Source organism: Physeter macrocephalus, chromosome 19 (assembly GCF_002837175.3).
Source record: "Physeter macrocephalus isolate SW-GA chromosome 19, ASM283717v5, whole genome shotgun sequence".
NCBI lineage: Eukaryota > Metazoa > Chordata > Mammalia > Artiodactyla > Physeteridae > Physeter > Physeter macrocephalus.
This window is the reverse complement of record NC_041232.1, coordinates 35,374,699-35,389,348: the sequence shown is the minus strand read 5'-3', so window position 1 is coordinate 35,389,348 and position 14,650 is coordinate 35,374,699. Positions and strand designations below refer to the sequence as shown.

The following is a 14,650-nucleotide window of genomic DNA, read 5'->3' as shown; positions in this document are numbered from 1 at the left end:
GTTTGATAGGAATTGCATTGAATCTGTAGATTGCTTTGGGTAGTAGAGTCATTTTCACAATGTTGATTCTTCCAATCCAAGAACATGGGATATCTCTCCATCTGTTTGTATCATCTTTAATTTCTTTCATCAGTGTCTTATAGTTTTCTGCATACAGTTCTTTTGTCTCCTTAGGTAGGTTTATTCCTAGGTATTTTGTTCTTTCTGTTGCAGTGGTAGATGGGAGTGTTTCCTTAATTTCTCTTTCAGAATTTTCATTAGTGTATAGGAATGCAAGAGATTTCTGTGCATTACTTTTGTATCCTGCTACTTTACCAAATTCATTGATTAGTTCTAGTAGTTTTCTGGTAACATCTTTAGGATTCTCCTATGCCTACTCTCTGGAGGGTTTTTATCATAAGTGGGTGATGAATTTTGTCAAAAACTTTTTCTGCATCTATTGAGATGATCGTATGGTTTTTCTCCTTCAATTTGTAAATAGGTTTATCACATTGACTGGTTTACGTATATTGAAGAATCCTTGCATTCCTGGGATAAACCCCACTTGGTCATGGTGTATGATCCTTTTAATGTGCTGTTGGATTCTGTCTGCTAGTATTTTGTTGAGGATTTTTGCATCTATGTTCATCAGTGATACTGGCCGGTAGTTTTCTTTTTTTGTGACATCTTTGTCTGGTTTTGCAATCAGGGTGATGGTTTGGGAGTGTTCCTCCCTTTCTATAATTTGGAAGAGTTTGAGAAGGATAGGTGTTAGCTCTTCTCTAAATGCTTGATAGATTTCGCCTGTGAAGCCGTCTTGTCCTGGGCTTTTGTTTGTTGGAGGATTTTTAATCACAGTTTCAATTTTCAGTGCTTGTGATTGGTCTGTTTATATTTTCTATTTCTTCCTGGTTCAGCCTCAGAAGGTTGTGCTTTTCTAAGAATTTGTCCATTTCTTCCAGGTTGTCCATTTTCTTGGCATATAGTTGCTTGTAGTAATCTCTCATGACTAATTCTATTGATTTGAGTCTTCTCCCTTTTTTTCTTGATGAGTCTGGCTAATGGTTTATCAGTTTTGTTTATCTTCTCAAAGAACCAGCTTTTAGTTTTATTGATCTTTGCTATCGTTTCCTTCATTTCTTTTTCATTTATTTCTGATCTGATCTTTATGATTTCTTTCCTTCTGCTAACTTTGGGGTTTTCTTGTTCTTCTTTCTCTAATTGCTTTAGGTGTAAGGTTAGGTTGTTTATTTGAGGTGTTTTTTGTTTCTTGAGGTAGGATTGTATTGCTAGAAACTTCCCTTTTAGAACTGCTGTTGCTACATCCCATAGGTTTTGGGTCGTCGAGTTTTCATTGTCATTTGTTTTTAGGTATTTTTTTATTTCCTCTTTGATTAAAGCAGTTTATCTTTCAACTCATGAAAAGAATTGGGATTTTTCTTGTTTATAAGTACTCTACTAAAACAAAAGGTGCCAAGTTCCCCTTTGCAATTCAGCTAACAGCACATTTTAAAATGCTTTTTTTTAATGCCTATTGAAGAGGCCAAGGATCAGTTAGCTTGTCCCATTAAAGCTCTCAGTTTTGTTATAGGGTCAAGAATTAGTTGTCGTTGGTTTTTGGTTGGTTGGTCAGAAATATTTAATATTGAATAAAATGGAAATTGTATATTTAAAACAATTTTTGGAGTTTTTGTTAGCTCCTGGTGTGAAGTTGTTAGTTCAAAAAATGTATTAACTTTACCACTATTAAAAAACCTATGAAGAAAATTCATTATGCTAATGAAGCAAGGTGATGGGTATTTGTTGTCAGTAGTAAAGCCATGGAGTATCTGTGTTTTGTGTGTATTTTTTCTTTAGAAAAAATTCTTTATAATATTCTCAGTCTTCAACTTATTTTTTGTGTAAGCTCAAAATTATGCTGGCAATATAATTTCAAGGTGACATAAAATTGTATTTAACATCCTGCACAGATTTAGCATTATGCCCACAAATAAATATGAACAGGTTATAGTATCAATAATAATATCTTAAATGATTAATGACTTTTCTCCTTCTCTTTCTATTCAGAGAGGTGAGATTAGGGCGGAATGGTGTAGAAGAAATCAAACGACATCTCTTCTTCAAAAATGATCAGTGGGCTTGGGAAACACTCCGAGACAGTAAGTTATTTTCTCTTGCACATTACAGTGACTATTTGAAAGTAGTTGTGGTAAATAGTCTGTTGAAACTGCCTTCCTAACATATGTATATATCTGATGAAAATCCAGTGTATACAAATACTATATAAGTATTGTCCTAACCTAGTTAAAGAGAGAATATTTGATAATATTAGGAAAATTATACTGCTACTTCTCTGATGTCCCATTCAGTATATCAAGATGAAGTATTATGTACATGTAATGGAGTTGGGCTCAGCAGGCATAATGTGATATTTGATCTTTGTTGAATTGCTGTCTGTTTAGACTTTAGTATCTCTTTGTAGAGGAAGTCAGTAATTAAGAGGTAATATTGTGAAAAAAAAGTTATTCTCTTGTTTTTACTAAATCCTAAAATATAAGGCGGTTCTATCACAGTTTAATTTGTGTGAGGATATAAGAAATTATGGTATACTTGATTCCATCAGACTTGCAGCTTGAAATCCAGAAATAAAAATTTGTAGTGTGCAAAAAGTTAATTTTCAGTCAGTTTAGAATATTCCCTATTTTAAAAAGAGTTAAAATTAGGATGATTTACAGAAAACTTTGCTTAACGTAGCTGAATCAAAGTCATAATGGACCCAAAGGTTCCCACCATCTTTGTGTATTTGGGAGGCCAAGAATTCATCTTTCCCTTGTTGAAGTCTCAAGAATTGTTTCCCTTTTCACTTAGCAGAGAAAGGATAGTGTATACCAGCCCCTAACTTCCTGCTGTAGCAACAGCAATGATCATAATAAAATGAACTCAGCTGTTTTAGAAACAGATGCAAATTAGGTATTCCTCTTAAGATCTGCCTATCTAGTTGAGATTGCGTGAGATGACTCCTTCAGGGGAGAAAAATCTTTCTAATTTTGAAGAAATAGATCATGTAGCTTTGCCTATATTAGTGAAGTATCCTTGTTAAATATTTTAAAAGAAACCATTATATGGCCTTCAGGTACAGTACATACATTCTACTAAGCTATAAAATTGACTAAGAAGGGAAAAGGGGAAATAAGAAATTCTGGAAATTAAGAAATTACACTGCTACGGAGAATGACACTGAATGACCTGCTATCTGGAGAAGCTACAGGAGCAGCTTCACCTTGGGAGAATTTATTAGCAGTTAGTTATACACTGGAAAATAAGAAACTTCCTCTTCCTCATAAGTAAATGTGACATGATTATTGTCTTCACATTTCAAGAGAAACTGTTGCAAGACAGATGAGTAGAGTGAGATGATGAATGTTTGCATTGAAAAATTATATTTTTATTCGAGTTATGCTTTTAGTAAAGTTTCAGAAGGCTGAAAACATACAGATATGATTGTAAATTGAGGAAAATTTAAAAGAGGACTGAAGAAAATACCGAGTATCTTTTCTGTCGCTTCTTTTTTCAGAGTAAAGCAATGTATAAACAACTACAGAATAACCATATGATAAATCATTCTAAAAAAGTAGGGAAGACATATGTGTATTGGAAATTGATATTAATTAGGAGAGGAGGCAACCTAGTCAGCAAACATTATTGAACACTTACTATATACTGAGCAATACTCTATTTCAGACATTAGGAAAACAAACCAGCAAAAGTTCTTTACATTGTGGAGCTCATAGTCTAGTGGAACTGTGGCATCCAAATCAGTGGCATTTTTGATATTGTTATACCTCCTTAATATAACTGTTTATGGAAAAAGTAAGTAAAATGAATTAAGTCATTGATTTAAGTCAAATGAACTTTATATTTTAAAAATTTCTATAAATAGGTAGTTTTATTAGTAGTATTGTTATCATTTTTGTATCTTTTTAAGATCTATATTGTTATCTATGGTTTTGCTACAGTCTACTTAGAGTTAACATACTTAAAATTTCGAGAGCTTTTTCTAATCCTGATAGCTCCTATTTTGTGCTTACTGTAAAAAAAGAAAGAAAAATCAAAGTCTGTAGAACTTATTGTTCTCTTCTTCCCTTTCCCTCTTCCTACCCTTCTTTACTTCCCACCCCTAAAATACCAAGAATACTTTTATTCTGAACTGACCTCTCTGACCTGCCAAGTTTTAAAAAATTATATAACAGTTATAATTCTTTTTAATTTTTTTTTGCCTCTCCAATTTTCTTTGGCAAAATTTCTTACTGTTTTGCAAATAATAGTTCTTTTGGTAGTTTTACCACTTATATGTCTGCAAGTTATAATGGCAATCTTCACCATCTGTTCCTTGGCTGTGTGGGAGCAGGGTACAAAATAGCTTGATTTTTTTGGCAGAATTTCCATGAGCTTCCTGATCTTATTCACTCTTAATTTAGAGACACAAAGTATTAAGATTGTAAAATTACTTTTTCCACACATTTGGGATAGAATTAAAGAAATGACAGGCGATTAAAGATAAAAGAAATGAAAAGACCTAAATAGCTTGCTATAGGTCATACTGCTAGCAAATGACAATGTCAGGACTCAGGTTAAGTCTGTTTGACTCTAGCATCTTTGATCTTGTGAAATACCATGTACCATTTAAAGATTTCCACTATTCAGTATTTTACAGACTAGAAACCTAGGGAATTGACACTTGCTGACAGATAAATTTTAGGAAAAACAAAATGATAACAATTATTACATATAATAACATTATTAATAATACTGTGTTAAATATAATATGTGGTTACTTGTAAAACACTTTGCCATTCATGATCTCACTTCAGCTAAGATATTACCATTACTTAATCCACCTTTAGCTGATAGGTGACACTTAAGATGGTAACAGTGGTAACTGTCAGATCATGTGGTGAGTTTTCAGTTTAGTTAAAAACAAACACAATTAATTGTGTGCACATATATACTAGTTTAGGTTCTGTGGTTCAACTGAGTCTGGTGTCCTCTCAGAATTTTTCATTCTTATGAGAGAGATCATCAGTGTAGGCTTCATGGATAAAGAATTTAGGAGCTAGCCAGTTTTAGGGGCTTAGGAGTTTAGACTTCCTCAGCATTATCTTGGGTTCTTTTTTAACAAATAAACTTTAAGAAAGATTATCTCTTTATTTTCATAAAGGATATATATCATAAAATTTACTATTTTAATCATTTTTAAGTGCACAATTCAGTAGCATTAAGCACCTTCAGATTGCTTTGTAATCACACCACCATCCATCTCCAGAAGTTTTTCATCACCCCAAATTAAATCTCTGTAACACATTGAACCATAAGTCTCCATTCTCCCCTTACCCCAACCCCCCAGTAACCACCATTCTACTTTTTTTCTCTATGAATTTGACTGTTCTGGCTACCTCAAATAAGTTGATTCACACAATCTTTGTCTTTTTGAGAGTGACATTTCACTTAGCATGTCTTCAAGGTTCATCCATGTCATAGCATGCATCAGAATTGCATTCCATTTTAAGGGTGAATAATATTCCATGTATGTATATACCACTTTTTTTTAATCCATTCATCTATTGACTGATACTCAGAATGCTTGTCCTTTTAGCTATTGTGAGTAATGCTTCTCTGGTCATTGATATACAAATGTCTGTTGGAGTCATTGCTTTCCATTCTTTTGAGTTAATTTTTGTATATAGTGTAAGATGAGTCCAACTTCATTCTTTTGCATGTAGTTATCCAGTTTTCCCAGCACCATTTGTTGAAAAGACTGTCCTTTTTTCCTTAAATATGGTCTTGGTACCCTTGTCAAAAAACATTTGACCATATAAATACAAGGGTTTATCTCTGAGCTCTCTATTGTATTCCATTGATCTATATATGTCTGTCTTTATGCCACTGTTTTGATTGTGGTAGCTTTGTAGTAGGCTTTGAAATAAGAAAGTGTGACTCTTCTAACTTTGTTCTTCTTTTTCAAGATTGTTTTGATTACCTCACTTTATTGTGAGGCAATAAAGTGAGGCATACCTCACTTTATTATGCTTTTACAGATATTGCAGTTTTTTATAAATTGAAGGTTTGTGGCAACCCTGTGTGGTCATATGATGGTTAGCATTTTTTAGCAATAAAATTAAGGTCTTAATTTTAAGCTAAGGTTTTAATTTTAATATTTTAAAAAACATAATGCTATTGCACACTTAATAGACCACAATATAGTGTTAACATTTTTTACGCACTGGGAAGCCAAAAAATTTGTGTGACTTGCTTTATTGCTCTATTTTCTTTTTTGCTGTGGTCTGGAACTGAACTCACAATATTTCCGATTTATGCCTGTATTTGGGATCCCTTGAGATTCCATATGAACTTTAGAATGGGTTTTTCCATTCCTACAAAAAAGGACAGTGGAATTTTTGTAACAGTTATGTTGAATGTGTTTCCAGTTTGGCTGCGTTTTATTTTATTTTCTTGCCTATTTGCTCTGATTATAACTTCCAGTACATTGTTGAATAGCAGTAGTGAAATTGGGCATCCTTCCTTGTCTTGTTCCTGATCATAGGGGGAAAGCTTTCAGTCTTTCCCCATTGTGTATGATGTTGGCTATGGGTTTTTCATTAATGCCCTTTATTATGTTGAGGAAGTTCTCTTCTGTGCCTTGTTGACTGATTGTTTTTATCATGAAAGGGTGTTGGATTTTGTAAAACGCCATTTCTGTGTTATTTGAAATGATCATGTGGGGTTTTTTCCTTCATTCTATCGATGTGATGGATTACATTGATTGACTTTCATGCGGTGAGCCACCCTGGAATATATCCCATTTGATCATAGTTTATAACCCTTTTAATATGCTGCTACATTCAATTTGCTAGTATTTTGTTGAAGATTTTTGCATCTGGGGACATTGGTTTGTGTTTTTCTTTTTTCTTGTGGTGTCTTGGTTGGCTTTGGTGTCAGAGTAATTCTGGCCTCATGGGATGAATTAGGAAATATTTTATCCTCTTCTGTTTTTTGGAAGATTGTGAGGATTGGCATTAATTCTTCTTTATATGTTTGGTAGAATTCAATTGTGAAATCATCTTGTCTTGGACTTTTTCTTTGTTGGGACATTTTTTATTACTGATTAAATCTCTTACTGTAGGTTTATTCAAATTTTCTTTTTCAAATAAGTTTTGATAGTTTGTGTGTTTCTAGGAATTAGTCATTTCATCTAGGTTATCTAATATGTTAGTGTACAATTGTTCATAGTTTTTAGTTATTTGTAGAAGGTTGGTAGTTATGTCCCCACTTTCATTTCTGATTTTAGTTATTAGTGTGTCTTCTCTTTTTTTCTTGGTTTAGTAAAAGATTTGCCAGTTTGATTGATCTTTTTAAAGAACCAATTATTTGTTAATATTCACTATTTATTTACTATTATATATTTTGCTTACCTGAATTTTAATCTTTATTTTTTATTTTCCTTCCTCTAACTTTGGGCTTGGTTTGCTTTTCTTTTTCTAGTTTCTTAGGGTGTCAGTCTGGGTTGTTGAATTGACAACTTTCTTTTTTTATAATATAGGCATTTACAACTAAAGTTTTCCCCTAAGTACTGCTTTCACTGAATCCCATGAGTTTTGGTATGTTGTTTTCATTTTCTTTCATCTCAGAGCATTTTCTCTAGTCTCTTTTTTGATTTCTTCTGTGACTCATTGTTTAAGAGAACATTGTTTAATTTTCCACATACTTGTGAAACTTCTAATTTTCCTTCTATTATTGACTTCTTGTTTCATTCCGTTGTGGTTGGAGAAAATACTTTGTAGAATTTCAGTCTCTTTAAATGTATTAAGTTGTCTTTTGAACTAGCATATAGTCTGTCCTGGAGAAGTCCCATGTGCACTTGAGAAAAGTGCGTGTTCTGCTGTTGGTCTTGGATTGTGCTTAGTATATCTGTTACATCTATTTGGTTTATGGTGTTATTCAAGTCCTCTATTTTCTTATTCATCTTCTGTTTAGATTTTTTGTCCACTATTGAAAGTGGATTATTGAGGACTCTATTGGAGCTGTGTTGTTGTATGCATATATGTTTATCATTGTTGTATCTTCTTCATGAATTGACCCTTTTATCAATATCATCAGTATGCAATGTCTTCACCTCACACTGGTCAGAGTGGCTGTTGTCAAAAAAGTCTACAAATAACAAATGCTGAAGAGGGTGTGGAGAAAAAGGAACCCTCCTACACTGTTGATGGGAATGTAAATTGGTGCAGACACTATGAAGAACAGTATGGAGGTTCCTTAAAAAACTAAAAATAGAGCTACCATATGATCCCAGCAATCCCACTCCTGGGCATATATCCAGGGAAAACTCTAATTCAAAAAGATATATGCACCCCAGTGTTCACTGTAGCACTATTTACAGTAGCCAAGGCATGGAAGCAACCTAAGTGTCCATCAACAGGTGAATGGATAAAGAAGATGTGGTGTATATATACAATGGAATATTACTCAGCCATTAAAAAAAGAATGAAATAATGCCTTTTGCAGCAGCACGGATGGACCTAGAGATTATCATACTAAGTGAAGTAAGCCAAAGACAAATATATGATATTGCTTATATGTAGAATCTAAAAATTAAAAATGATACAAATGAACATACATACAAAACAGAAATAAACCCACAGACATAGAAAACAAACTTGTGGTTACCAAAGGGGAAAGATGGGGGAGGGATAAATTAGGAGTTTGGGATTAACATATATGCACTACTGTATGTAAAATAGATAACCAACAAGGACCCACTTACTGTATAGCACAGGGAACTATATACTCAATATTTTGTAATAACCTATAATAGAAAAGAATCTGAAAAAGAATCTGAATATATATATATATATATATATATATATATATATAACTGAATCGTTTTGCTGTACACCTGAAACTAACACAACATTGTAAGTCAACTATACCTCAGTAAAAATATATGTATACAATGTCTTTGTTTTAACCATATTTGACTTAAAGTCTGATTTGTCTGGTATTAGTATAGCTACCTCAGCTCTTTTATCTGTAGATATCTTTTTCCATACTTTTCTTTTAACCTATTTATGTCTGGATCTAAAGTGAGTCTCTGTACAGCACATATAATTCGATCAATTTTTAATCCATTTTTCCAATCTCTACCTTTTAATCAGTGAGTTTAATTCATTTAAATGTAAAGTGAATACTGTACAGAAAGACTTCTGTCATTGTCCTATTTGTTTTCTGTGTCTTATTTTTTCTTTTTGTTCCTTAATTTTTATATCATTGCCTTCTTTTGTTTAATCGATTACCTTTTCTGGTTTACTGTTTTGATTCCCCCTTCATTTCTTTTTTTGCATATTATTTAGTCATTTTCTTATAGTGACTACGCTGGCCATTGCATTTAACACCCTAACTTGATACAATCTAGGTTGAACTGATACAGTTTACTGTCCATAGCAATAAAAACTGCTCCTATGCAAATCCATTCCCTCCCTTTAGTTGTTACTGTCACAAATTACATCTTTATATATTGTGTGCTTATTAACATAGATTTATAATTGTTTTGTGCATTTGTCTTTTAAATCATATGTGGGGAGGAGTAGAGTTACAAAACAAAATTACAATAAAGTTGGGTTTTACATTTACCTATGTAGTTATCTTTTACAGGTGTTCTTTATTTCTTCATAGGGCTTCAGGATAGTGTCTAGTATCCTTTCATTTCAACCTGGAAGACTCCCTTTAAAAACATTTCTTATAGGACAGGTTTACTAGTAGCAAACTCTCAGCTTTTCTTTACCTGGGGATCTCTTAATTTCTTCTTCATTTTTGAAGAATAATTTTGCCAGTTATAGAATTCTTAGTTGAGAGTTGTTTTCTTTCAGCACTTTATTACTATTATTTTTTTGGCTGCGCTGCACAGTATGCGGGATCCTAGTTCCCCAACCAGGGACTGAACCCATGCCCCCTTCAGTGGAAGCATGAAACCTTAACCACTGGACTGTCAGGGAATTCCCTCAGGACTTTAAATGTCATTCCACTACATTCTAGCCTTAAAGGTTTCTGCTTAGAAATTGGCTGTTAATCTTATTGAGGATCCCTTGTGTGTGATGAGTTGCTTCTCTGTTGTTGCTTTCAATATTCTCTCTGTCTTTGTCTTTTGAAAGTTTATTATAATGTGTCCTGGTGTGGATCTGAGTTCTCACTTGGAGTTCATTGAGCTTCTTGGATGTATAGATATATATATTCCATTAAATTTGGTCATTTTCAGCGATTATTTCTTTAAATATTCTTTCTGCCCCTTCCTCTCCTTTCCTGGGACTCCTGTAATGTGTACGTTGGCCTACTTTATGGTATCCCAGAAGCCCCTTAGGTTCCATTCACTTCTTCTTTCTGTTCCTCATACTTGGTAATTTCAGTTGTCCTATCTTTGAGTTCACCGGTTCTTCTGCCTGCTCAAATCTGTTGTTGAACCTCTCTAGCGCATTTTTAGTTTCAGCTTTTGTACGTTTCAGTGCCAGAATTTACATTTGGTTCTTCTTCTTTTTTTTTTTTTGTGGTATGCGGGCCTCCCTCTGTTGCGGCCTCTCCCGTTGCGGAGCACAGGCTCCGGACGCGTAGGCTCAGCGGCCATGGCTCATGGGCCCAGCCGCTCCGCGGCATGTGGGATCCTCCCAGACCGGGGCGCGAACCCGGTTCCCCTGCATCGGCAGGCGGACGCGCAACCACTGCGCCACCAGGGAAGCCCACATTTGGTTCTTTTTTCTGTCTTTTTATTAATATATTCTATTTGTTAAGGTATCATACTCCTGGTTTCCTTTAGTTCTTTGTCCTGGTTTCCTTTAGCTGTTTGAGCACGTTTAAGACATTTAAAGTCTTTGTTTTGTAAAACCAATGTCTGGGTTTCCCCAGTGAGGTTTTCTGTTGTTTTCTTTATTCCCTGTAAGTGGGCCATACTTTTCCTGTTTTTTTTTTTTTTTTTACATGCTTTGTAATTTTTTGTTGTGAACTGGACATATTGAACACTGTAATGTTGTAACCCTGGAAATCAGAATTCTCCCCTTGTACAGTTTGCAGGCAACAGCTTGTTGTGGGCTCCAGTCATCCGTTTGTTTAGTGACTTTTTGGAACTATTCTTATGAAGTCTGTATTCCTTGTGTGTGTTCATTTAAGTCCCCTTTCCATTATCTCAGCAGTCAGCCAGTGACAAACATCTCCTTAAATGCCACAATTTAGCACCCTCTTTCTTCATTGAACGTTTCCTTGCTTGTTGTAAGTTTTTTCTTAGATTTCAGAGTTCCAAAAATGTTGTTCCTGATAGTTTTGTGAGCTTAATGGTTAGTTACTTCAATGGAAGGGCAGTTTCTTAGAGCTCCCTCTTCTGCTGTTTTTGGTGACATCAGTTGGATTCTTTTTTATGGAACATGATTCCTATATTACCAGTTATTTATTGAAAGGTAAATTTTTTATAAATGGAACACTCTATATATTGATGGTAATTCAGTAAAGCTAAATTTATCCTTCCTTATTTATTAGTTCTGGCATGATTATATGGTATTATGTAAAGCCTAAACATCTTAATTTAGAAGCAGAAATAATTACTTTTATAATTCTCCCAGGATTTCCCATACTTGTATCCCATACTTGTCTCATTTTAAAACTACTCTAAGATGGTATGTCATCTATAAAAAGACTAGGTCCATCTGAAACAGCAAGAGAAAATGCACCAAAACTTGCTCTGCTTCCTTTTAAAATGTATCTTATATGATAATTTTAAAGCAGGATTTCTCAGCCTCAACACTAGACCAGAGAAATCTTTCTCGTATCTGTTGTCCTGAACATTGTAGTATGTTTAGCAGTATCCCTGGTCTCTACCCACCAGATGTCAGTAGCATCCCTCCCCCAGTTATGACAACAAAAAAATGTACCCAGACATTTCTGACATATTCAGACATTGCTGAATATCCCCAAGGGGCCAAAACTGTCCCTGATTGAGAACCACTGTTTTAAGGTAAAATTTGTGCCAAGACCATGTACTTCACAAGGAGCGACAACCCTTTTTTCACCTCATTTTACAAATTAGTCAATTAAGATCAGGAAGCTAGAATCATCTAGTTGGGCAGTTCTCTTGGCCATTAAGGAAAGAAAATGGTGGAAAAGCTCTTTTCTCATTCACTGTTAGTACTACAGCTTCTTTTGGTTAAATGTGTTGTTTCATTTTCAAATTTATCTGATAGTTCACTGTATCTGAGATGCACAACAATAGTTATTTCTTGCCTGGAATACCCAGATGATTCAATAGAACCGTGATTCCTTTATATAAAAAATTAAGATTGTAAAATCAGGTCAGTTAGTTTTTGTTTGTTTTCTCTTCTTTATCTTTTTCTCTAAAGGAACATGAGATGATTGTATCAAAAATAATTATTGAATATTTTGATGATAACATTTCAGTGATGTTTTATTATACTCCTGTATCTTTAAAAAACTTTTTTCCTGAAATTTATTTTTAGGTGTACTTTCTATAGCGTATTTAAGCTCCAAAAGAAGATATTAGTAGTACTGGTTTCATATGGTATTTTCTTCTGTGTCATGAAGATTTGCATTGCCACATACAGTTTTATGTTCTTAAGTATGTGTGGGTCTTGCTCCCCATCAAGTTTAAAACTCTTGAAGATTCTGTGTTAAGGGTTTATATCCCTGCTCTCTTTTCCCAATAGCCATTTCGTAAATAGTTCACTGAGTTGTCCCTTAATCACTTAATTCAGGGAAGGTAACTAGTCTGAAAATATAATTCAAAATACTTTGCTCCAATTCAGTATTTTATAATAACCTATAATGGAAAGGAATCTGAGAAAAACAAAAATACACGTATATATACATATATATGTGTATACACATAACATATAACTGAATCACTTAGCTATACACCTGAAACTAACACAGTATTATAAATCAACTTCAATTAAAAAAAAATACTTTGCTCTTATAGAGATATTGAGTCGGGGCGAGGGGAATACTGATCATCTAGATTCTAGATGAGTAAAAATATTTCAGTAACAAATTATTAATTATACCCAGGACCACTAAGAAATAACTTTGATTTCTAGTTTGCTGTAGAGCAGATGAACGAGCAAAATACTGCATTTGAAACTAATCAACTTTGAGTACGATTTGTCATGCTATAGTTTCTAAAAAGTCTTTTCTGTAGTCCTAACTGCTTTTGCACATCTTATACTACAATGTATTTTCAAGCAAACCTTAATAATACTTGACTTGTAATATTCAAATTAAACTGGAGGTATAGATGATAATTATAGGTGACTTTGAAGATAATTGGTTCACGAATTACATAATTAATGTTCAATACCTGTTGATTAATAATCCTAATAAAGCTTACTGTAATAGGTAGGGTTCAACCCATTTGGAATTTGTGGTTCACAAGTTATTTGTATGTAGGAAGTCATTAGAAGTTGGTACAGAATCATTGCTTCAATTTTGTTTCTGTTTTTAGCTGTAGCGCCAGTTGTACCTGATTTAAGTAGTGACATTGACACAAGTAACTTTGATGACTTGGAAGAAGATAAAGGAGATGAAGAAACATTCCCTATACCTAAAGCTTTTGTTGGCAATCAACTACCCTTTGTAGGATTTACATATTATAGCAATCGTAGGTAAGTATGCTACACATTGATATTTGGGGTAGGTACTGACTTTGTTGTAGTCATGTTATTTTCTTAGGGATATCTAAAAATCACTTTAAGAACATTTAAAGTAGATTTAATGGTATATAAAGAGATATATTAATATGCCACTTTTCAACAATGCATTAGATTTCCAATTTCATATTTAATATCTTTCAGACTCATCCATGCTCAGGATATTGTTTTTCAGAAATTCTTTGCTGAATGATACCCTATATATCTTCAAGTTACAACAATTAATAGGTCAAGAGATTCTCTTAATACTGATAATTTCGTTAATTGTGTTATCTGAAGAGTTCTGGTTTTATAATACATTTTGGAACAATATATAGTTTTCTAGCATTATCATCACTATATTGATATTACAAAAGGCCTATAATTTTCACTTCTTCAAAAATTAAGTGATTCCTCCCTAAAACTACTAAATGAATTATGTTTTACATCATGTAAGACCTTGTGACCTTGGGCAAATAACTTTCATCTTTTTTATGCCTCCATTTCCTCAAAAATAGGGATGACGGGGATAATAATAACAATACGTGTCTCAGGGTTGTTATAAGGGTTAAGTAAGTCAAAACACAGTAAAACACTTAGAACAATGCTTTGCATGGAGTAAGCACTCAATGTTAGTTACTTTTATCATTAGTATGAGCTAATATTAGTTTTAGTCTTTTCTAATGGACTTCAGATACAAGTTAAACATTTAACATTTTTTCATATTCTGGGCATTCATTCAACAGACATGTTTGACAACCTACTCTTTGTCAGGTATATACTAAGCACCAAGGTGCAGGGAGAAGGATTAATAAGATATAATTATCTTCTCTGGAGATGCTCATATCCTAGTGAGGAAATGGATAAGTTGTACAATGTAGGTTGGCAAGTACTACACGACAGAACTCTAAACAAAATACCATACCAATATATAAAAG

At 33.5% G+C, this 14,650-nt stretch overlaps 1 protein-coding gene across 1 annotated transcript in view; it reads left to right on the top strand.

The window, feature by feature from the left end:
* The window catches only part of ROCK1 (Rho associated coiled-coil containing protein kinase 1), a 151,807-nt gene that overhangs the window by 71,294 nt on the left and 65,863 nt on the right, over window positions 1–14,650 (top strand). Inside the window, exons 9-10 of the mRNA XM_024120556.3 lie at window positions 2,047–2,138; window positions 13,529–13,688. Of these exons, the coding sequence (XP_023976324.1) occupies window positions 2,047–2,138; window positions 13,529–13,688 (252 nt within the window). The remainder of the gene's footprint in view (window positions 1–2,046; window positions 2,139–13,528; window positions 13,689–14,650) is intronic.